General features: G+C 40.4%; 2 protein-coding genes, 1 long non-coding RNA gene and 2 other non-coding genes across 5 annotated transcripts; 1 reads left to right on the top strand and 4 right to left on the bottom strand.

Annotated features, from left to right (window-relative positions):
* Positions 1 to 1,449: 1,449 nt before the first annotated feature.
* fbf1 (Fas binding factor 1) lies at positions 1,450 to 19,546 on the top strand. The gene is made up of 31 exons (XM_084744212.1): positions 1,450 to 1,491; positions 1,726 to 1,798; positions 1,949 to 1,994; positions 2,084 to 2,153; positions 2,448 to 2,498; positions 2,601 to 2,742; positions 2,869 to 2,949; positions 3,060 to 3,110; positions 4,288 to 4,431; positions 4,518 to 4,650; positions 4,914 to 5,065; positions 5,150 to 5,243; positions 6,162 to 6,623; positions 6,702 to 6,767; positions 6,859 to 6,929; positions 7,185 to 7,547; positions 7,668 to 7,720; positions 8,048 to 8,095; positions 8,186 to 8,317; positions 8,445 to 8,545; positions 8,698 to 8,904; positions 9,369 to 9,476; positions 9,854 to 9,993; positions 10,107 to 10,225; positions 10,799 to 10,921; positions 11,028 to 11,204; positions 12,119 to 12,295; positions 12,374 to 12,511; positions 12,624 to 12,723; positions 12,808 to 12,938; positions 19,449 to 19,546. The coding sequence occupies exons 1-31, from the start codon at positions 1,450 to 1,452 to the stop codon at positions 19,530 to 19,532; spliced, it is 3,879 nt and encodes a 1,292-aa protein (XP_084600338.1). The 3' UTR covers positions 19,533 to 19,546.
* Positions 13,598 to 18,823, bottom strand: LOC146309931 (uncharacterized). The gene is made up of 10 exons (XM_084743926.1): positions 18,484 to 18,823; positions 18,201 to 18,355; positions 17,657 to 17,779; positions 17,034 to 17,186; positions 16,783 to 16,857; positions 16,510 to 16,688; positions 16,174 to 16,379; positions 15,590 to 15,828; positions 15,280 to 15,455; positions 13,598 to 14,945 (listed from the first exon to the last, which is right to left on the bottom strand). Exons 1-10 carry the CDS (start codon positions 18,620 to 18,622, stop codon positions 14,135 to 14,137), a joined length of 2,256 nt encoding a protein of 751 aa, XP_084600052.1. The 5' UTR covers positions 18,623 to 18,823; the 3' UTR covers positions 13,598 to 14,134.
* Positions 19,547 to 19,580: 34 nt separating the features above from the next.
* On the bottom strand, positions 19,581 to 20,944 carry LOC146309927 (uncharacterized). The gene is made up of 4 exons (XR_014772421.1): positions 20,798 to 20,944; positions 20,392 to 20,460; positions 19,902 to 20,212; positions 19,581 to 19,726 (listed from the first exon to the last, which is right to left on the bottom strand). It is a non-coding gene; the product is annotated as an uncharacterized LOC146309927 (long non-coding RNA).
* Positions 19,798 to 19,867, bottom strand: LOC146309929 (small nucleolar RNA R38). Its single transcript, XR_014772537.1, has one exon. It is a non-coding gene; the product is annotated as a small nucleolar RNA R38 (small nucleolar RNA).
* Positions 20,038 to 20,111, bottom strand: LOC146309928 (small nucleolar RNA SNORD49). The gene has a single exon (XR_014772538.1). It is a non-coding gene; the product is annotated as a small nucleolar RNA SNORD49 (small nucleolar RNA).
* Positions 20,945 to 23,971: the final 3,027 nt, after the last annotated feature.

Below are 23,971 nucleotides of genomic sequence, written 5' to 3'. Positions count from 1 at the left end.
AAACACATTTTCGAAAACGCGTCTCCTTAAAGTCCACGCTAAAAACTACTCTACCCACAATGCACCGCGGAATGTAAACAGGAAGTGTCTGTCTCGGGCACCGGTTGGTACGACTATGGTAATGCTACTGCTCCAGTAAATCTCCCAAACACAGATGTTTCTCAATTGCCCTATGCTTTATATGCAGCTCAAAGCTAAAATTCGTTATGAGAGTCATATCATTTGTTTTAGAAGACTGCATTAGAGGAAGTGGTCAGTCTGGCTAATGAACAGCCGTGTCCATGTATGTGTTGTAGTGTGTACCGTTAGCGGAGGTGTGATTTCGTTTCAGTGTTGATTTACCTCGATTAAACTGGCCAATTTTCAAAAGAAGAAGGTCTCGACTAAACAGAGCTGTGTTAAAGAATGAGGTGCTGCAATGTGCGACCATATTAATTAACTACAAGCGTGTTTTGTGCCCTTGAAATGCACGCTGACTGGTTTAACGGTGCGGTTACCAATGGAGACGGGAGACGCCTAATCAGATTTAGCTAGGCTAGCTAGGTAGCTACTCTCAAAGTTAACGCCACTGGGAGTGATCCAATATGGTGAGTCAAAGTTTATCAATATTTTCAAACGGTTTCAACGTGTTCGTGGTTTATCAGTGTAAATGGGATTCTTTAAAAAGTTAAACACGTGTTTTCAATCATTTTGTTTGCACCCAATACAATTGATTTGCTCTTTGCAGTGGACCCAGGAGTATTATGGATGTTAATCTATTCCAAAATAACTGAGTATGTTTCACTGTCACTTACAGGCTGCAAAACTGAAGACCAGATCAACCAAAAGTAAGTTCATAAGTGTTATGCTGTACCCCATAGTTTCACTGACTGTGTATTTTTTTTACCTTTGCAGGAATGAACTTTAAAGGGCTAGTTCACCCAAAAATAAAAAAAATGCACAGTTTGTGCCTCAACTAGTGATATGCAGGTTGCGGTTAAAGGGTCACTGTGCAAAGGAAATTGCACATCTACTAATCAGGCTTTTGCTTGTGATAGCATGGGGATGTAGACATTAATGCTAGCACCACTGAGCTAGCTAGCACAGTGGTACAGTTGTTGGGTGTAGTTCCTTAGAAAGTAAATAGTTCTGCATGAAACATCATGTATACATCCTTACATCAAGGTCTGTGGATTATCTTGAGTTACATGGTCATGATTTCAGGAAAGACACGTTGTTGAATTTTTCTTTTTTTTTTTTGTAGCACCACAACCTGAGTACCTTCTAGTTCCATTATGTTGGAGAGAAAGCATACATTTCTATGGCCGCTAACTCCAAAACTCAACAACTCGCATCAAAACAACAATCTTACAATTTCACTTAGCATATGCTTTTTATCCAAAGCAATATGCATCTGAAAGCTGATACAACACAAGCAAGCATCAGTCAGCAACAACACGAATAAGTGCCATGAAGCAAAGATCAAGTCTAATAGACAGTGCCGGTGGCAATGTTTGTAGAGACCATAAAATGCACTACAGGTAGGAGGCAAAAAATAGGGAGTATATAGCCAATCCATCTCATTGATCGTCTGTTCATAGATCTACAAGTCATCTGGAGGATCCCTCCACTAGAGCAGAGAGACAGTATAGCAGATTAACAGAAATAAAATGACAACCGAGAACTACGTACATACTATTAATACAGAATAACAGAAAAACAATAGCTTCTAAGCTTGAGTAACAGTGTGTCCCTTCATGGTTTTCCTCAGGTTTATTCGGAGATGATGATGTGCTTGACAGTTTATTTGATGATACAAGTAAGTAAGCACTTCTGCAGTTTTAAGCCATACAATATTATCATTATCATTGTGGTATTGTCGCTGTGAAAATTACAAGGAGATTTATTTACATGTGTTGCATAAAGTTATGTGTGTTCAAATATTTTCTCTTAACAATTTACTCACCAGAACACCCAGTAAGGGGGAAAGCAACTCGTGGTGGACCACTGAATCGGTGAGCTGGAGAAATTCAAGAGTTACAAACCATCGATTATAAATTATGACTCTTCCTGTTTGTGAGTTATATATTTTTTTCTTCTCCAGCTCTTCTGCCACTGATAACATCTTCAGTATGCTGGCAGAGGAGGTAAAGAGGGATGGTGGAGACACAGAGGTATGTAGACAGACATGTGAAAAGGTGCACATAGATACATGTATATTGGGCCTAGTCACTTAATTATACCCATCACAAAGTCCCAGTCCTTTTGGAACCTTCAACTTTTTCCTTTCCTGTTTCCTGTGCTTAGTGTTATGTGCTTTCTGTGTCTATGTTGTAAAGAAAATTTGAAGATGATTAAAACATGTTGCTGGGGGACCTATAAAGCTGGCTTATTTGTCACAGCTTTAGTTAGTACATGTCCAAAAATACCAGCTTTTCTCTTTGTTAATACTTTCTTTTCTGTCCAAGGACTCAGATGTCTCAGCAGCAGATCCCAATGACATACTGAAGAACATGAAGGTATGTCATTATAAACAGTGGAAAACCAGACACAAAGTTCAGCTGTACGTGGTCTCAGGTCCACTCACAGCGCATGTTGTTTTTGGGTTTGTCTTTATACAGGACATGGATGACATGGATGCTGACCTTTTTGCATCAAAGAAAAAGCCTAGTTCAGCTCCGGCACAAACAAAGCCATTTGGTAATGAAGGGCCAAAGAAAGCCTCTTCCACATTAGAAAGTGATGTAAAACCAGAGGGAGCAGGTAATTCTGTGCAGCGTGTTCTCGCATAATTTGTTTTCTCATTATTAGCATCATATTATTTCTGGCTTTGAAGTTTACATTCATAGCGGCAATCAGAGAGAGCTGTGTCTCCTCCTCTTCACTCAGATGAACCCACCACAAGAGGGAAGAAGCCAAACTCTGCACCTTCTTCTACTACACTCAACTACAAGAAGTTCACCTTCTCTGGTGAGAGAGTCTCCTTCTTCCATCCATCTCTGACGCTGAGCTGTGTACAACTCAACAGCTGCTTACTGATAGCTTTGCTTTGTGTTTCTCAAACTGCTGCATTGGTTTAGACAGTGGTGGTGATGATGATGAAGGTCTTGGTCAGACACCTCACACTAAAGGTACATAGAGTACAGATATGTGTTTGGCCTGTTTTTGTTTTACTTGTGTTTGAATAATATCAGTTTGTAGTTTCATGGTGTATGTGTGGAGTTTGGACAGGAGAGACGCACACAGTAAAAAGTTTCATATCCCACACAAATATATTGACCTTTCCTGAGTTAGCATCAGCTAATTTAGAGACAGTGAGGGAAGCACAATATATGGTACTCATGGATAGCAATAAGATAAATGATCATTTTAGGTTTTTTGTATTTTAAAAAGACATAGTTTATGCACACCTGAGGGTAAGAAAGGCTGAGAAAGAAATTAAGAAATTTTTAAAAAACTAAGAAATTTCTGCCATTTTGAAAAGACAGGAGATGCTCAGCTGGCTGCACACCCTTGTGTGTTTTACATCTCTGTTAACACCAGGCTGTACTTTTTATGGCAGTGTTCCCTAACTCTGGTCCTCAGGGATCACTGCCCTGCATGTTTTAGATGTTTCTCTGTTCCAACACACCTGATTCAAATGATCAGATCGTCATCAAGCCTCTGCAGAAGCCTGACAACAACCTGATCATTTGAATCAGGTGTGTTGGAGCAGGGAAAAATCAAAAACATGCAGGGCAGTGATCCCTGAGGACCAGGGTTGGGGAACGCTGTTTTATGGGACATCAGGACAAATAGGAAAATCAGAGATTTCATCATTGGAATAATAAAGTAAATTTCCCATTATCAGCCCAGAATTTATTTACGCTGATATTTATTGTGCATCCCTGGCCAACACCCCAAAATCCAGACAGTGTATTACCATACAGTGAGTTACTCACATGAGTTACAGTCTCTATGCTACACCTGTACAGTGTAATGAAACCAGTGCAACACTCCTCCAGCACCATTTGTTGAGCTCACTGCCATATAGTAGAATGTGTTTCTAATATTTTGTCCACCTGTGTTGTGGGAGGGGGACAATATATAAAAATACCTCTCAGTGACTGCAATCTAATGCAACACTACCACTAATTATTGTATTGTAGTGGAACAAACAGGTGTACCTAATTAAACTGGTAACTCAGCATACAAACATACAGTATATGTTCAGTTAAAACTCATAATAAATAATGTTCTTTTTAATTTTTACTGCTTTACAATCTGATGTTCAGAAACAGTATGAAAAGAATCTGTTTTCCGCTGCAGATCTCGATGACCCCCTGGCTGATCTACTTGATGACTTACCTCCAGAAGAAACCAAGCCTGAGTCTAAATCTAACATTCAGCGGGCCAAACCTGGAAAATCTGCACCATCTCCTGCAGCATCTCCTGTCCTAAAGACTGAAACATGTGAGCCTGAAATGATGCTTCTTTGTTTTAAAACTTCGGGCGAACAAACACTGAAGTAATATGTGTGCTAATTCTTTGTTCATCAGCTAAGGCAGCAAAGACCCGAGGTGATCTTACATTTGATGATGATAAGGATGACCTAATGGATGCACTCGGATTTGACAGCGATAAAAACAAACCCAAGAAAAAAGAGACTGCGCTCTGGTCCAACAAGGAAAGGTAGCAGCTTTGTTTTGTTGTCTTTATTTATAGTGCTCAAATGATAAATAATTACTGCGTCAGTGCTTTGGCGTGCAGCTAAAAGCTAAACTTTGACAATGTTTTACAAAGCAACATCTTTCAGCATCAGGGATGTTTGTTCTTTTCCACTTTGTTTTGCCTTCTCTTTCTTGTTTTTACAAAAATGGCTAACCTTCCCTGCCTTTCTTTGTATCTTAACATGGCACGTGGCATATTATGTCTCTGTCCCATATTTTTTTCAGGAGTGAGCCCCCTCAGAGAGCTCGCACAAGGCTAGATGAGATCCTGGAGAGTTTGACATCACCTCGTCTCCTGGAGCGACCTCCGACGGGTGAGAGGAAAGACCAGCCACAGTCTCAAGAGAAGCAGCAAGAGAAGACCTCGGATGTAAAAGGTAATTGAGCGCCGTGGCCTTCTGCTTAGTATGAGTTTTAAAAGAATGAAATATTTGAAAGCTAACTTTGTTTCCCTTCATCAGAATCACTTTTAGAAGATGACCTCACATTTGGCTCCTATCAGCCCACACTGGTATCCACGCCTGAAGGGCGCCAGTCTCGCAGACAATCTGTCAGGTGTGTGTGTGTGTAGTCAAATCTTAGTGCTTTCTGCTGGGTTTTTTTTGCCTTCCATGCTAAACAAAACACTATGCAAGACAAGGCAAGTTCATTTGTATAGCACATTTCAACAGCAAGGCAATTCATAAAACATAAAAGGCATCAAGACAAAATGTAGAGGATACATAAACAAATATAAAGAGACATTTCAGTACAATTAAAAGCATTAAATAAAAAATCAATAACAAAACATAGGAAAGTAAAAGATGTCTGGTAGGTTCATAATGTAGCAGAAGACAGGGCAGTATAAAGACCTCAAAACTGGAGTATTGTGATCCAGTTTTCTGGTCTTAGTGAGGACACGAGCAGCAGCACTCTGAATTAGCTGCAGCTGTCTTTTTTTTTTAGGAGACCTGTAAAGGCACAGTTACACCATTAGTCGAATTGACTGAAAATAAATATATGGACAAGGTTTTTCAAGTCCTGCTGAGACACAAGTTCTTGATGTATTCTTCAGGTTGGACTAGGTTGATCTTGTAATCTTGTGATCTTGTTGTCTTGAGTCCATGGCTGCAGCAAGATTTCCGGCTTGGTTTGTGATTTTAACATTACTGATTGAAGCTGAACCCAGACTTTTCATTCGCCCTTGGCTCCAAAAACAGTTATTTCAGTTTTATCGTTGTTTAACTGAAGAAAATTCTGCCACATCCAATCATTGATCTGTTCAATGCAACTACTGAGCGCTTGTATGGGATCATAGTCCCCTGGTGATATGGTTATGTAAATTTGTCTGTTGTCTAGATAATTATGGTTTATTTTGTTCCTTTTTGTTTGCCAAAATCTGAGCTAGTGCTGCTAGTGCATGTCACTCAAGACCTTAATGAGAGCAGTCTCAGTGCCATGGTGTGGTCACCAGATTTTTTTGCTTATCATCAGATTTTCCACAGAGGATGTCAGTTCCACTACACCAGAGAAGAAACCAAAACCCACCACTCCCAACTCCTCTCGGCACCGCAACTCCGCAGACTGGCTCGGCCTCAAGACAAACGACGACCAGACCTTTCTAGAGGGTGATATTACCGGGACCAAGACTTCAATAGAGTCCCCAAAAGTTCCGTCCTCTCCTTCGCTAGAGAGAAGACCATCCTTAACCGGCGGCCACGCCACATCTGCCGCAAAAACGGCAGCAGACACCCCAGCCCCATCGGACAATATCACCAAACAAACCAAGCTGGAGGTCGCTAAAAGCCAGATGAAAGAAGAGGAGGAGGATGACTGGTTATCAGGAGCACTGAGCAGGAAGAAGGCTTTGTCAGTGTCAAACTCTGAGGCCAAAAAGTCTAAGCAGGAAGACTTTTTAGGTCTGGGAGAAGACGTTGATCTGGAGTCGACTGTTAGGTACTGTGGAAACCACACGCCACAAAGAAAATACAATCACACAAGAAACACTGAATGATAATTCGCTCTTCTTTTCAGTAAACAAGGCACTTCACAAGCTCCCGGGGACAGAGGGGACATTCTTGCATCTGTCAGGGAAACTAGGTAAGATATTTGTTTCATAAATCCATTAAGCTCATGCACTGTCAGTGACAGCACATTGCTATTTTTTTCACCCTCCTGTTGTTTTGTGCAGCAACACTTTTCTTGGACAGCCCAGCCCCACTGCTCACTCCACTCCTGTCAGGGAGAAGGAAACCAAGCAAGGTATTAAGTCAGCTGCAGTGATCACATCCACACAACTGCTCTTCAGTTACATCCACTGATAAACTACTGTATGGCTTTGTTAAAGTACTAGATTCTGATTGGTTAAGGCCATTGCTGTGGATACAATTACGCATATCCTATAGCATGGTATGCACTTACAAGATCCACATCTAACACCTCTGTCTGCCTCAGAACACATCACGCTCACAATCTTAGCGAATCATTAACTCACATTCTACTCTTTCTCTCGTTCAGATATCATTCCCACTTGCCCCTCAGCTCCACCACAGTCCCCTTCTGTAGTTGCAGAGTGTACATACACCACCCAGCCTCACCTCCCTTCCACCTCGACATCCTCCTCATTGACCGATCTCCGTGCTAATCTTGAACAAACTTCCTCTAATCCCTCAGATATCTCTCCTCAAGCTTCCAGCCCCTTACCAGTGTCTGCTCCTAGCATTAGCCACACCCAAGTCCAGCCTCAGTCCCAGCCCCACCCCTTACCATCCGATAAGGGATCCAGGGTGCCACGAGGGCCCAGTCAGGCTTCGGAGGAAGCCCAGCAACAGCTGCCATTGCTCAACTCTGTGTCGGCTATGCTGCCTGGCTCGTTGTGGTGTAAGTCATTGGGAATTCTGGAGTAGGTTTAGATACAGTCGCACTTTACAACATCGCTTTAATATCTAATGTGAGCAGGTCAGTATGGTCGTTACTCATCCTTGTTTTTTTTTTTTCCAGCAGTTCAGCAGCAAAATCAAATGCAAAATACATCAACTGCTGTCCAACAACAGGTATTGTTGCTTTTCTTCCATCAGGTTGTCATGATTTGAAAGATCACATAATACGACTTTTTTTTAAAGATTAAGTTCACGCCAAAAATTGAAAGTTCATATTTTTACTCTAACCTGCAGTTCTATTCCATCCACATGAGTGTTTCTCAAACTTTTTACACCTTGTACCACCTTGGAAAATATTAGTTACCCCAGATAATGTAGATGTTAAAATACAGTAATGTAGGAATAATAACTTATCATTGATGACGTGCGCACACACTGTGTGATTCATGCACAATTTTAGGGTGAATTGTTCTTTTAATGCCTTCCTTGTCTTCTGAAAAGGTGACCCTTTCAGCAGACAGTCTGCAGCAGCTGCTTCTGCAACAACAGGTTAGGAACTTAAACATCTCTACTTGCAGATTTATTCAAAATGTAGGAACACATTTATCAATTGGTTGGTTTTTGACTTTTCTCATAAAGGTGATGCAGTCTCAGCTGCTGGGTCTGGGGAGCGTTGTGGATGCAGGGGTCCTGCAGAGACTCAAAGAGAAAGAGCAACAACCTGTGGACTATCAAGCTTTACAGGCTCGCATCATCCAGCTGGAGGGACAGGTACATGAATGCCGTCATAGGGATGAGGGGTAAACATGGGAAGTTAATGCCTGCTGTTTTTTCAGAAGGAATAATAACTTTCCCTCCATGCACCAGCTCAGTCTGAACCTCCTGTGTTACTGTCCAGGTGAAGACCCTGCAGCTTGAGCGAGACCAAAGTCAGATGTTACTAGAGAATATCCAGCAGCGGCATAAACAGGATATGGAGCTCATGGAAAACGCACACAAGTAGTTAAACCACACACACCCATTCTGTCCTGCATATGTGCAGCTCCTGTCTACATGTTTAACATCCATTATGCATAATTCCCTGCACTTCAAACAGCTTATGTGTGTCTGTGTACTGAGCTCATACTGTAAGTGTCTCTGCGCATGGCCAGGACTCGTGTGAAGCTGCTCGAGGAATCAGCAGCCCAGAGGGAGACACAAGTGCGGCAGGAGTGTGAAGATCTAATGGAGCGCCTGGCCTCGGTAACACGATCGGCTGAGCAGGAACGCTCAGAGCTGCAGGCTCAGTACCAGCGCAAACTGGCCCAGGCACAGCAAGACAGAGACCGCGAGGTGGACAGACTCAGAGAACTCCAGAGGTACACCAGGGAGGCCTTTTCTATAGTGACAGATTGGTTCTGTGACAATGGCAGTAGCAAATTTTCTGAATTCAAAGGTATAAGCAACAGCTATCAAGCACTGATTGGTTGAAAAGTTGTCTTTAAAGTAATATATAAAAACAGGATGAAGCAAAAAATAATAGTTCCATAGGCACCACAAAACATAGCAACATAGTAATCAGTAAAGTTAGTCTACTTTCTTTTATCAAAATGAACATCTTTCAATCTTTCAGCTTAATTTTTACACTATATAATGCAGTTTAATGTACATCAGGGTCTGTTTCAAGAGGCAGGTTAACTAAGAGTTATCTGGTTACTGTTGCTGAGTAATACTGTACCCAGAATCCCCCCTCAAATTAATCTAATTTTTAGATGACTCAATAAATTGTGATAAATAAATGACACTAGAGTTAATCATGTATTTATCCTACTTTGCTGTCAAGGAAATCTATCTTGGAGATGAAGAAGGACCACGAGGACCAAGTTCACAGACTGAAGAAATTAAAGGACGAGGAGATTGATGCTGTTACAAGCGCAACATCTCAGACCAGGTAAGATGTTATCCAAGGAATCCAGTCCCATGTAGAATTCTACTAGTAATTATACACTTGATATGTGCTGATATGTGTTTGTTATATAGCAGGCCTAATATGAAAGAGAAATGCAAACGTACAGCCCCTTGGCACTTCACTTTTTTCATATGTGGACCATCTAAAAACTACCTGAATAAGCCTCATGTACTGTATAGTGTGTAGCAAGAGCAAACAACTGCAGAATGTCTTCCACTTAAACAGTGAGATTGGAAAAATGTATTTTTTATTGCTTATTTTCGGTATCCAGACAGATTTATAACATTGCCCAACCAACCTTGGTCATGATTTCAGAGATTTTTGTCATTTATTGTAACATCTCCGCAATTTTTGTTCAGGTCTCTTGCGGTGGTGATTGAGCAGATGGAGCAATTCACCTCTCGGCTCGGGGAGCTTTCTTCTCGAGTGGAGAGCACACATGAACACACGGCTCATGGCCTGGAGCAGGGGGCACGGCACAGAGACGAGCAGCTTCGAAGTACTTCAGACACACACACTTTGTACAAATAGGTCAAGATGCAAGTTATCTAATGGCATGATGTAGATGGTATCACATTGCAAGTGGGTTAAGGTCGTTCTCTAATGTTTCAGTCATGCAGGACCGTCTGGCCCAGCAGCAGAAGGCCATGGCAGAGGAGAGAGCGTACCTCAAGGAAATCATTTCCAGGATGGACACTCAGCTCAATGAGCAGCAGAGACAGCTTGAGAAGGTCAGGGTGAAATCAGGCTTTAAAAATAGACTTTTTTTTTAGGATGGATGCATTTGCTGTTGGAGAGAGTACTGAAAATCTGTACTCAAGTAGAAGTACTGTCGAGTCTACAAGTGAAACTACAAAATGCCAGCCTGCAGTCCAGACCTGTCTCCCATTGAAAATGTGTGGTGCATTATGAAGTTCAACTCAACTCTTGTATCAAGCATTAAAAAGAAAGAATTTTGCTTTCAAAACTTCAACAATTAGTGTCCTCAGTTCCCAAATGCTTACTGAGTGTTGTTAAAAGTAGAAGGTGATGTATCACAGTGGTAAACATGACCCCATCCCAACTTCTTTGGAACATTTTGCAGGCATCAAATTCAGAATAAGTGTATATTTACAGAACACAATAGATAATCAGTTTTAACATGAAATATCTTGTCTTTGTACTGTATCCAATTGAATATATATTTTTTTGGAATTGTTGTAATTCATTACTTCCACTCCTGAGTATTGCTATACTGCAAATGCATACCTGAAATAAACTGCTGCTTTCCCAGTCAAAGACGGACTTTTTTTTGGATGCCTCAGGAACGCTGGAAAATGACAGCAGAGCAGGCAAAGGCAGAGTCTACACAACGAGGCCTGGAGGAGGAGCGGCGTGGCCTTACCATGCAGATCAACATGGAACGAGAGGAGCTGGAAAGAGCTAAGGTGAGGCTGAAGAACAAATACGTCCGTGCCGGTCGTGGACAAGTGCCCTGTCACGATACCATGCATCTCATTCTTACTTCTCCTGCCCGTCTCTTGTTTCCGTCAGAGTGCATTACTGGAGGAGCAGAAGTCAGTGATGCAGCATTGTGCAGAGGAGAGGAGGAAGCTGGCAGCTGAGTGGACCCACTTCCATGCCCTGGAGAAGCAGAGGCATGAGAGGACTGAGCGGGAAGTCAGCAGCCTCTTGGAGAAGAGAGAGGGCTCCATCATCAGTCTGGCACAGGTGAGTTTCACTAAGGAGAAACAGTATGCTATTCTTTTATTTCAAAAGTCAATTCACTAACTAACTAAGCATTTTAAAAGTCATGCTTAAAGTAGTAGTAGTAATTTTTTTCCTTAATAAAATATTCTGTGTTCTCTGGGGGAAAATATCCTTACCTTTTTTCATGTCGATCTATATAATGAGTAAATGGTGCGCGATTCATGTTTTTTGTATTGATGCTGCCAGGATAACATAGTCATTCACAACAGTTAGAAGTTTGAGGACATTTTTCATGACAGAACCCAACAAGCGAGAACACCAACACACACCAAGAGGAAGAGGAGAGATGGCATCTGGACATTTCATCATAGTTTATAATAATGCAGCACAGTGAGAAAGGTTTCAGAGGACACAAAAAAAAATTATTTTATTTTTCTCCTACATCTCAAGTCCATGCTTTTTTTTAAAAAATTGTTTTAGCTTTCTCCAAGCAGGTGCTGCACAAAAAACCTTTGGCCCTCATTTGGTGCTCCAAAATGGCCAGAGTGGCAACGTCAAGGCAGTTTGACGCACCCTAAAATGCTTTTAGTGTGCGTCCAGCCATTTATAACAATACGTGTACTTCAAAACGTGTGAGTCAAATGCTTTCAGTGTGTTCGGACCTTAATAAATGTGAAACGGGCAAACAAAAACAGCTGTTCCAGTCTGGAATGGAAGTTTCAAAGGAGAACATGCTAGTTTCAGCTTTACTGTCAAATGTTTCCTTAACCTCTTATGATATATCATGGTCATTTTATGATTTAATATAGTAAATATACTGATTGCTCCTTTAAATCATTAGGTATAATGGGATGTATTCATAAAGTCAAGTTTTTTGCGCTCTCTGGAACACACAAGAAACAAAAACAAAATAATAAATATAGTTTCTGTTGTAGGAACAAGCTGACCTAAAGCTTCACACTGCTGAGCTGAAACAAAAGGAGCTGGCTGTGGCACACGAGAGAGAGACTCTGGAAAGACTGAAAGAAGAACTGGACAGAGAGAAAGAGAGAATAAGCAGCATGGCCTTGAGACTCAAGACTCGATCCCAGGAGGTGGAGGCCTTTAGCAAGGTAATTCACACTACAGACTCCTACATGTAAGAGTGGAGTCAAGAATATGTATTTGACCACAGTATGCGCTCTTCGCAGCTCGCTGCAGAGAAGCACGAGGAGGGAGAACGAGCGTTGCAGGAAGCCAAACGCGTGGAGGCTGAGCACGAGGCAAGGCTCACAAATATCCACACACAGACAGAGCGGCTGAGGCAGCAGGAACAACGAATCCTTCAGGTGTGTGTGTCTCACTCAAACAGCTCACTCTTCAGTCTAGAGCTTCTGCTTTACATAAAGTATGAACAGAACATAAACAGTAACTGTGGTTGTGCCTAAACACTTGTTACAGGAGCGAATGCGGTTAAGTCATCTGCAGAAGGAGACACAGGGGCTGAGACAAGACCCTCCAATTTCATCTTTATCACAAATGATTCCACCCATTTTACCAGGTGAGGTACATTCTGGTTATTGGAAGGAAAATAAACCTGTTTAATATTAAGTATATAACAAGGTTTTGTTACTTTTGTCTATAGATGTAAGTTCAGTGCTGCCAAACCCTGAGCTGTCATCGACCCTGAATATTCCCCCTCCCTCTTCATTTGCCAACTCTCAGTCCATGGCTCTTCAGGCGAGTCTGGCTCTGTGGAAGTACACTGCAGAAAAGGTAACTAGTAAATTCACACTTTGTTCTGAAGCCATGGGAAAGACCTATGTGAAACTTAGTGTTTCCATCCTGGTCTTTAAGTGCTCTAAAGAAGTAGTCACATGATCATTTACATTGGTGTATGACACAACACTGAAGGTGCAAAACCACCGCAGGGTCTTGTGTAGATGGTAACCCTAGAATGAAAGAGCGAAACCCTCATGAGATTTTGCAGCTGGTTGGTGCCCATCTCATTCAATACTGCATTAGTTTTGATCATTTTAAAAGGCTCCATCATTAAACTGTTGTGGAAACATTATCCCAAGTGAAAAATCCAAAAACTGAGTTTTATTTATCGGGAGACTTTATAAAATATCCTGCTGATGAAGAAGGTTCATCAGATCAGACACACACTGTACAGAGGGAGAGAAACAGAGAGGCAGTGTGAGCCCCGGTGTGTGTGTGAGTGGGGGGGGGGGGGGTGAACTGAAGGGAAAACTGATGTGAAAAAAATTAAAGTAGTTTATGACTAAACAGTAAAGTCTAAGACAGGGCGCCCAAACTTTCTTCCTTTGTTTGGTTAAAATGCAAACTGTCATTCTGTCTGCTCTTCTCAGGGGCCGACTGGTGTAAGAGAATGTTAAGTGTTTAAAGTGCATTTGTAAAGTACTTTAAAGAAATTCAGATACCAACTTTATTACAATACAGCAACAATATTTATTAAACAAACTACAAGGAGTTTTTAACAGGTTATGAAATTGTCTCAGTTTAATACTGTCGCCTCTACATGGCCTACATAAGCAAACAAGACCAACAGCGAGAACATTGGCCATTTCTATTATTCTATTTATTCTTAATGCCTGCCACCGGCATGCACACCGGAAAAGCCCAGGTTTACATTTTCCCAGTTAAAGTTACAGTGAGTAGTATATTAGGCATTTATAAAGAAGCAGGATTTTTCTTTCTTATTTTTGCCCCCTTGTCCACAGAGGCCACCAAAATAAACAATATCAAAGTTCCTTGTAGTAGCTTGAAGCTATTAATACAAATGTGAAAAAGTTTGTACAAAATAAGAACATCAATCATCTTTGCAAGGTCATAAAGAAACAAGAACACAAAAAGAAAAACAAAAAACGGTGAGACATTATGCTGCAAGATGGCAAGTTTGACTGCTAGCCTTTGGATCCGGTCTTGTCCTGCACGCACAGGAAATGTCATCATACATTAATTGATGTGTGCATCTTTCTAGCCATCTCTGCACGGCGGCCCACTGTGCCAGAGAACTGCATTTTTCTGCGGTTCACCTTTTCCAGGGGCCTGAGGTGCTCGGCAGCATCCGCGCACCTCCTCTTAGATGGGGGCGTATAGGACAGGGTGATAGACCCATCATGTGGAGCTTGCTGTCTGATATCCTCCAGAATGTCCTCCAGTTTGACGATCACCCTGTCCATGGAGCTTTCATCTTGGAGTTGGTAGACCTTGTCTGCCAAATCTTTTAACAGATTACAACACTTCTGACGCTTCCGCGCTTTCGATTGCTGCTTGGAGTCGGGTTTGGCCACTGTAACGCGACGACCTGCGTATGCCACAGAGCTATCTGAGCCGTCAGCGGCGTGCTTCAGGCACTCCTCGTCAAGCAGAAACAGGGGGTTCTCCCTGTATGCGAGGCACAGACTGTCCCAGCTGGAACCAGGTACCAGGTTGAACACTGCACAAAAGTGCTTACATGGGAGCAGGTTTTTCTGCCAGTCTTTACATGAGCATGACGGCATCTGATTCTCTGATCCCAAGAACACACTGTGCTGTTGTGGCTTTGTCTGACTGTACTGTTGCGTCGTTGTCTGACTGCTGACTTTGAAGATGGCCTCCCCTGCAGACGTTACTTGGCCCTTTGTGAACATCAGTGACTCCTGGTGCCTTGTCATGATGTGCTCAGCCACAATTTTTGGTTTGTCACACAGGTATGGCAGCACATTTTGGCTGTATGCCCGGTAGTCACTTGAACATTTGGAGTTCAGTTCAATGTACCTGCGAGCAGATAAAGATTAAATTACTTCTTAATATAGGCCTACAGTCAAAATATTTGGACAATGACATTTTGTCTCTGTCCTCCAGCACACTGGATCTGATATTAAATGACAGTACAGACTAAGTATGATTATTATTTATCAGCCATGAGTACAGAACAGAAATATGTTTGAGTTTATAGGCAGCTGAAGTTATTGTTGGTATTTACTACACAAGGGTCAGAGGATATTTATTTAATTGAACAACAAGGGTGCAGAAAGATGCATAGCAGTTTAGATGCAGTAACAGAAGCCTGACATTGCATTTGTGTTTTAATTTTTTTTTTTATTCTTACCTTTGATAAGATCTTGGCAGAAAATCCTGCACAATAGCAGTGATTGTGTCACTAAGACTGCAGTCCTTGTAGCCCTTCAGGTACGAGTCTTTGAGAGTTTCATTTTGCCTCTCAATGCCGTTGTTTGTGTAGACAGCCACCCTCAGGTCTTCTTTCTTGAATGCATTGACCCATCTCTAGTTCAGGACATACAAAATCATAATTGCAATTATAGTCACATTTATAAGGAGTCCAAGTTGAACGTGTGAAACATTGAATAGGTCTTATTTTAAACCCTTAAATGTGCACTGGCCAAAAATGTTGCACAAACCTCTACTTGGCAGAGCCATTTGGTGGAGAACCATTTTCTCAGCCTCTCGTTTGTCTGCCAGGCAGGGTGCTGTTTGAGGAACAGGGTGCTGTTTTCAAATTCTTCAGCTGTCCCAGAGTCTGCAATGGCCCGAAGCATTTTCAAAACTTCCTCCTTACACGTCACTCCGTGATCCTTCTTTTTGGTCCATGATATCCACGCTTTCTCCCGGTGAAAATCGCAGAGGATCACTTTGGAATCTAAGAACAGAGTGTACAGGATTTTCACTCTTGTTAATTGTGACCTGCAGGCTTTGAGTAGTTATATTTCCCACTATATTTCACAATACCTTAATTTGGTTAAATCTATTTATTAATTGTGCCCCTGTACAACTTAACTTAAATGTGAACACGAAAATCAAGAAAAATGTGTTGCATGTGTCAAATGGTTTGTAATAAACAGAGTGGTGGAGGTAAATCCTAAATAATGGACACAGCAAATGAAGGCAACACAGTAATTTTATGTATTGCATCTTTTGACTTGCTACGCAAAAGTTAATATTTCTTTAAAGCAGATGTAGGAAACAAGACAATTTAAATACTTACCGGCAAACACCTCTTCGAGAGCCCCAATTTCTGCCTTGCAGGAATCGACCATGAAGTTGGACGGGTTCCAGTCTGCATTCCACTTTTTGAACACCTCCAAAGCCTCTCTGATGTCCTCCTTCCTCTCAGACTGTGTGACGAAGACTCCAACCACAATGTAATTTACATTAGTCCTCACATAGATGAAGAAGATGGGTACTGAATACCTAAGAGAGAAATTAAGTGGATTATTATATTACGTATTCTCCAATGCACTAGTAACATTCTGGGTGGATTAAATGTTCACAAATTTCAGCAGAATAGTCAGGCAGATTTTAAAAAGTTTCATTTCAATACCTGCTTGTACGATACGTTGCCTCAAGCAAGCACATTTGTTGCCCATACAGCACCAAAAGCCTCCTCTGCCATGGGGTCTGAAAACAGAGGAGGAACTTCTCAGCAGTGCTGCCAACTCTCTCCTGAGAGGGTCTGTACTCAATATTACATCCATCTTGCTTCCAGGCCTCCACTAGGTCCTGCAACATATGAAGACACAACAGAATTTTAATATATTCTTGCCCCTGAGCCTTGGAAAAACTCACTGACATAGCTGTTGAGATGTCACCTGACCTTCAGCACCTCCTTTGACCCCGCCAGTGTCAGTCTCTTTATGTGATTTTTAATGGGCTCGCGCGCCTTCTGTGCCTGCAAGTTCAAGAAGACCAAATTTGAAGTCACCAGCGATATCTTCAACAAATAAACAGACTGTTGATTAATAAGCACTGATAACCATAGCTTGTGCTGCTTGTAATAAGAGTAACCAGTGCCAAACAACTGCATATACAGAACAGAATTTAGAAAGAAACCAGGAAAGGTCAAACCTTTTCAACAAGAGGGTGGTGTTTATGCTCTGTCACATGTGGGAAATAAGCAGCGAACATCTGCTCTGTTTGCACATTTGACAGGTCTCCACTTATCGCTTTTCTCACAGCTGCCGAGGTCTCTCGCCTCTGATACGGGGTGTCATCATGTATCTAGAAACACAAAACTCAGATCAAGCACTCAATTCTATTTAGTCTTTTACAATAGTTTAGTACAGTGGTTTTCGAACTTTTTTCTGCAATGCCCCGCTTCAGAAGCTGAAAAAATTACACATTTTTTTTAATGAATCATTAGTAATAGAGAACGCAACTAATAAAAAAAAGATTCTAAGTTGAATCTTAGTGAACAAAAGGTCTGTACAATAGCATCAGCAAACTTGTGTTCAATTTTCCCAACATAAGTCATATTTATTCAACTAAGTTTCACTCCATATTTTTCCCCTGGTCATCCATGCCCTATTGGCAGTGGCTCTGTACCCTACAGTTTTAGAACCACTGATTCAATATCATCGTAGATATGACTAAAACAGGAACAGAAAAATAACAGTGACATAGTGAATAATGGAACTCAGACTGCACATGAATATTGGAAACAAAGCAGTCTACATTAGATAACATCTTACCCTGAAATCAGGAAATCTACATATATGCACTGCATATATGGCTGCAGGACAACCAGTCTTTTTTGATGTCCGCATCAACTTCCTGGTCTCCTCAAAAGTACTGTCTTCTTTCTGTTGCTTTGCCTGAAAAAAAAAAAGTTGGATAGAATGCATACAGTGAGTCCACCACCAAAACCATAACCTTCCTATTTGTCCCGAAAGAAAGAAAGTTAACATGTAGGCTAAACCTACTGTGTTCAGAATAATGTGAGGTCTGCTGTATCAGAAGTTTGCAGCTAATGCGAATAATCCTTGATGATGTCGAAACAGCGGATTTAAAAAACAATTTGATAAGCACCCTACGTGATGTGTAGTTTCTAGGAACTCAAACCTGCACACAAACACGCTTGAAAATACAGGAAAAGTTACACTCTTAGTACTAAACTGTAGCATCGTGGACTGTAGTTGCTCAACCGGTGTATTTCAAATCACAAACAGCAACATGGTTATATCAGTGGACTAACTTATGGCTAATCTAGCGCTGTGTTGACTCAGAAGTACTTACCAATTTCTCTTCTTGCTTTCTTCTTTTAACTGCGGCATGTTTATCTCGCCCCTGGTGGCATACGAACGTTTTGGTGCCGAGCAATACGAAGGGTGTACCATCGTATGGGACCGTCTTCAGCTGCCAGTGCACAGCCTTCCCTGTTAAAATTAATTCTGTGGAGAGAGATTAGCGTTACCTCAAGTTTGTGTCCAGATACAACGACCAAAGCACAAGTACAGACTGACATTGGTAGCAACCACAAGCTAATTTAGCTAGCTGGCTAGTTAGCCAACAAACTTACCATTTTTTCCAAAACATTTGTCGCTCTTTAAAACAACAAATGAACTCTTGGTTTTCTCCTTGTACAAACGCATGTGACCTTCAAACTCCGCGAGAGAAGAATATTTTGATGGGGCTCCCAGAGTGATTATAGTAGCCATTGTTAGCGCCTGCAGTCCATGGATACAAGCAAAAGCGCGGTCGTCGTGTCTAGATAGGAACCTTAGATTTGGGAAATCTCGCGAGATGTGCACGCGTTGTTTCTTAAATGAAGAAATGACGTGCTTTTGCAATACTGTAATTATGTTCGATAATTAACTTTAAGACTTGATTGAGTCACTGTTCAAAAACACTCGATTTGGGCTGTATAAAGTTCATGGTTTGGGTTAAAATCATTACTCTCGCGAGGATTCCCTCCTCGATATGGCAGGTAAGCGTTACTATGCTAAATTGAATGCGCATGTGCGAGATTCTTTTTTTTTTTTTAATCTAGGGTTACCACCCAGATAGAGATCTCGCGAGAGCTATAATCTTAACCCAAACCATGAACTTTCCCTGAACCTTCAGGTGTTTTGGTCCCTAAACCTACTGAGATCTCTACAGTTTTATCTAATTATAAAACGTATGTTTGTACAATCTCAAGTTTATCAAATCAAGATTCCTTACTTGACCTCTATTACTTGGCATTTAAAATAAGTCTTAAATACACCATTTAACAAATCACTGAAACAACAGTGAAGGCTGTCAAGACAAAAGATGTACATTTATTAGGCACTTGTGGTTTCAGATTTTGCAAAATATTTAACTCAAACACAAGTTTGTGTAAACGCTTTTATTTTCAATATGAACACAAACAAGCCAACTGCAACATGTTGTGGCTCACTCACAACCACACATCAACACGTACAGCTGGCTGCAATGTTAGCCAGTAGATGGCTGTCATTTCAAGTTTGGTTTGTTCTTAATACTCTCTTTTCGTGCACACAGGACCGTGAATATCTGCAAGAGGAGCAGATTTTCTTGGACAATTTGAAGAAGAAATCTTACAGATCATCTTTCAAAACGGACTGACCGATGCTTACAGGATTCATGTTACTTTTCACATGCTGGATACTTGAATTTTTTACATTTCTTAATTTTATTAAACATGGTTTAATCAAACATGTTTTTTCAGTTGCATAAATCTATATTCATTATACTGTGGTGTCTGACATCTGGATCAGTCACAAGATGATGGAGTGTCCAATTTCCCCTTTGATTTTCACCTGCAAAAAAAAGAACAAATTAGACTTAATATAATTTATAAACACAAAACATTGTGGTCCCGTATTTCTAGTCAAGCCTCAGGTTACCATGACTCCACACTTAAGTTCAGACAGGGATAACTTGTATCATCACTGGCTTGACTTAAATTATCAAGTGTCAGTCATAAACATTTACCTGTTAAATCACGTCAGCACCGGCGTGATGTCTTACAGTCTTGCTTAGCAGATCTTAAGACCTGTAGGGAGACATTTAACATCCAGCTCATCAAAGTATTCAGATTATGCACACTAGAAATAAAAGTAGGAGTATTTCTCAGAACAGCTATTGCCATCGTCAGTTGTCGCATCAGACGGCACTTCCTATGCAGCAGTTTTCATCACTGAATCAGCAACATGGATCACAAGCAGCAGGGTGGTACAAACCTTGTCACCATGTTCTCATCCTCCCCTTGGTCTGCAGCAAGCAGCACAGTTAGAGCCATGAACCTGCAATACCGCATTTCATTAGTGATTGCCAATCAGCAGCAGGTGTTAACACACGTCTTTCTGCTGCAGGTCAGATACCATTGTTTTCCACATTTGTATTTTTCAGACAGGGATAACAAAACTCATCATTATGCACTGCAGAGTCAGCCAAAGCTTGAACAACCTTTCTTCAGTTTTACCTTTCATGATGATGAAGGAACTTCGCTTTTGTTGGCAGGAAGAGGAGCCTCATTCAACGTCAGCAAAAGCTGCTTGTGAAGAAAAAAACAAATTAAGACAATAAATTTATAGTTCAAAGACATAAGCTGGTGACCAGAGGAAGGCCACGTTCTTGATGTTACATGATGCAAATTACCATGTACTTACGCAGTCATGTAACTATGTGGCAGTGTATTTACTGCATGTCCTCTGGTTGTCTAAAATCTCTTTTTAAAAAAAATTGAAACTTGTGACGAACACGGTCTTCCTCCACGTGTTAGCCTCACACAAGGACAGCTAACAGCTAGCCGGCTAACACAGTACACGTGAAACAGCCTCGAGACTTCCTCACACCTTTATCTCAGCAACTACCCGTCACTTAATTACCTGTTCACGGCGGCTCGTCTGCAGCAAACTTCATATTTAGGCATGATCGCATCACAACACGTGAAAACTGCATGCTGGAGTTGGAGCTTCACAGCACCAGACACCAGCACCAACGGAAGAGGACAAGACTGTAAGTCTCGCGTGAAAACGTTTATATAAGCTGTAAGCGTAACATCCCACGTGATTACTGCCTGGGCGTGGTAAAAGTTTTTTCTTTTTTTTTTTTTTATTGATCATACTTAATTTAACATTACATTAGTCAAAGAACTGTGCATCACAATCGACCATATAACCTATAAAAATATCAATTTTAAACCCATCACTAAACAGGTATTGAACATGAAAAAGGAAAGTAAACACAAAACAAAACAACAATAAATGAGTAAATAAATGAATTAATATAAAAAAAATAGATGATTAAACAGTACAAGGGAAATTAAAACTTGAACCTAAATAATCCAACTGTTTTCTTTCTTTTATTTTTTCAAAGAGTAATTTTCCAATTATTTCAAATGTCATGAAGACTTTCTCGGATGCAGGTTCAAAGATGTGCTGCAGTTCAACACAGAATAAAGGTTTTTTTTTCAAGCATTCTAGCTTCATGGATGTGGTATTTGCCAATATGACATAATCATTTGAAAAACATTGTTAATAGACAGTGAACCAGTATTACAATTCAGAATTTACAAAACAAGACCATATCTTGCAGTATAGGTGTTAATCTATTACAGGTGGCAGAAATCAGTAAAGAAACTTCAACTTAACTATGTTCAGAGAATAAGAGAAATAGGTTCAGTTACTTTTTTTTAATTGAAAAAACACAGCAGGAATATCTGCTTTGTGTAAGATCTGTGTAATATCTTAAAGTGAACTTCTTTTATGTATTTGGAATGAGAAACTTAATAGGGTTTTTGAGATATCTGGAAATATTAGTTTCCTTAAAGACCTGATTTGGTAAAATAGTGGTAAAAGTTTAACTTGTATTTAAAATATTTGCTTCCTCAAAAATGTTCATACTAATTTATACCAGATTAATCTAATTTAGCTTTAATTAATTTATTTATTTGTTTGTTCGCTAGTTAGCTACAGTACAACAAACTATGTTTTAGCCATGAAAATATCAAAATCAAACTGCCAGATGGACTGACCAGCATGCTGAATGAAAAACATCTGCTGAACAAAACAGAATATTGTCATTCAAAAGAATAACAAAATGTCATATAGACCAGTGTTTCTCAATCCTGGTCCTCAGGGACCACTGCCCTACATGTTTTAGATGTTTCCCTGCTCCATCACACCTGATTCAAATGATCAGGCTGCTATCAGGCTTCTGCAGAGGCTTGATGACGAGCTGATCATTTGAATCAGGTGTGGTGGAGCAGGGAAAGGACAGGGGTCCCTGAGGACCAGGATTGAGAAACACTGATATAGACTTTAATATGTGAGTTGAGATTAAGGTGGAATAATAAAACGTTTAAACAACATCAATATGATAATAGTTTTGTGTAGGCTATCAAAAAAAGTAATAGCTGCTATAGCTAATACATAATCCAGTGCTTCAGCATGTGACAGTCAAAATTAAGGAATTACAATCAAGCATTTTGGTGCAGAGATGTGTGATGTCCAGCAGTCTCTAATCTGGTTCACAAGGAACTGTGTTATAAAACTGGTTCTTATCATTTGGATCACATTCAATAAATAATTTGAAAATCTCTGATCTCCTCTGGAGAACATTTAGGGGGCGTAGACTGTCAGTGTACCTAAATATTTAATAGACTAGGTGATGGAACAATTGAAAGAGATTGCACAAAGCCTGGGTGTAATTACACTAGACCAATAAGGTAAGGAAATTCATTTATTTTATAAATTAGAGATGCCAATCCAAAAGCATTTGTGGACATACAGTTATTCAGTTATTTGAAAAGAGCTCTGGTACCATGTCTGCTGTCCACATGACATACAGATGTATAGCAGGGATTTCATGCTACATTCTAGATGAGTTTTGTTTTGTGGCATCCTGTTTGTCAAAATAAGAGTCTAGAGTCTATGTGTTATAGCAGAAATAGAGAAACAATTCCATAACAGATCAAATAATTATAAAAAAAAACCAGTCTTAACTCAAGGTCCACTTACAAGCTTTTTGCAGGGCTTTCACCCACACCCACGTTTCCAAAGTCAAGAACAGTCTTTCAAACTCATAATGCGTTTCAAAAATATTAGTGTTATCAGAAATTAAATTCTCACAAATATCACGTAAATTGGCTTATTGAATCTGTAGCAGAAAGGAACTTATCAACACAAGAAGAAGGAAGGGTCATGAATGTGGATTTTAAGACAATGCAGACAATCCTGTGCAATTCTGAGATGATCAGTTAAAGTTGGGGGAGTGGGAAGTGTTGTAACACCAGGTTAGTTGTAACCCTGACAGTTTGACCAATAAGAAAAACGTGCTGTGATGATGTCGTCAATATTGTACTCTCCTATTTCCTATCAAGTGGAGAAGCTGCATGTTTCTATGACCAGCACAGTCAGAAAATTACTTTCAGATAGGAAAATAAAATTTTATCAAGATTATTTTTTGCTTAGCGTTCAGTGCATTGCACATAAAGTGGTTTGACTTGCATAACCTAAAGTGGCAGTTTCTCTTGTTTAATTTGATGCTTTGCATTCATGCTATATCTTTAAGCCCACATGCTAAAACAGTTAGCTATGTAATGTCTACTTGAGGTGGGGACAGTTGTAACACTTCATTAAAATTATGAGAATTTCTGCAGTGTTTGAATGGAACACTTTGTAAACTCGAGGCCAAAAGGAGTGTGGGTCAGGTGTGTACGTTATCAGTTCTGGGCGCTCAAAGCCTGCACCCCAGGGGCAGCCATCTACATTTGCCACAGCCCTGACAGTGATTGAACCTCAATGTGACACATGCACGTCCAGGAATACAGTCCACACACACAAAGTCTTTTTGTGTCACTTTAAATTGTTTACCTTATTCAAAATTGTTTATTTAAGTTATTTGGTTCTTTTTTGTTGTTGCTGCTGAATTAAGAATTTTTTAATTCAACAAATTATCCTTCGTTCTTACACCTATCCCAAGCTAATGTTCCAATTTACCCCAGTAGTGGGGTAGGTTGTAACATCAACTACTTTTTATTTGACCTTAAAGCTATAATA

Source organism: Lutjanus erythropterus, chromosome 19 (assembly GCF_056507025.1).
Source record: "Lutjanus erythropterus isolate fLutEry1 chromosome 19, fLutEry1.hap2, whole genome shotgun sequence".
NCBI classification, from domain to species: Eukaryota; Metazoa; Chordata; class Actinopteri; order Lutjaniformes; family Lutjanidae; genus Lutjanus; species Lutjanus erythropterus.
Note: the sequence above shows the minus strand (reverse complement) of the source record. Positions and strands in the feature narration are given on the sequence as shown.

What these genes read in the sequence shown, in the direction of transcription:
- fbf1 (XM_084744212.1), top strand. Translation starts at nt 1,450, where the DNA reads ATGAAGCAAAGATCAAGTCTAATAGACAGTGCCGGTGGCAAT. An exon ending in AGGTGGAGGCCTTTAGCAAG is followed by an intron (nt 12,296 to 12,373) that starts GTAATTCACACT and finishes CGCTCTTCGCAG; the next exon opens with CTCGCTGCAGAGAAGCACGA. An exon ending in GATTCCACCCATTTTACCAG is followed by an intron (nt 12,724 to 12,807) that starts GTGAGGTACATT and finishes TTTTGTCTATAG; the next exon opens with ATGTAAGTTCAGTGCTGCCA.
- LOC146309931 (XM_084743926.1), bottom strand. Translation starts at nt 18,622, where the DNA reads ATGGCTACTATAATCACTCTGGGAGCCCCATCAAAATATTCTTCTCTC. An exon ending in CAAATGTTTTGGAAAAAATG is followed by an intron (nt 18,356 to 18,483) that starts GTAAGTTTGTTG and finishes CTCTCTCCACAG; the next exon opens with AATTAATTTTAACAGGGAAG. An exon ending in GTAGATTTCCTGATTTCAGG is followed by an intron (nt 17,187 to 17,656) that starts GTAAGATGTTAT and finishes TTGTGTTTCTAG; the next exon opens with ATACATGATGACACCCCGTA.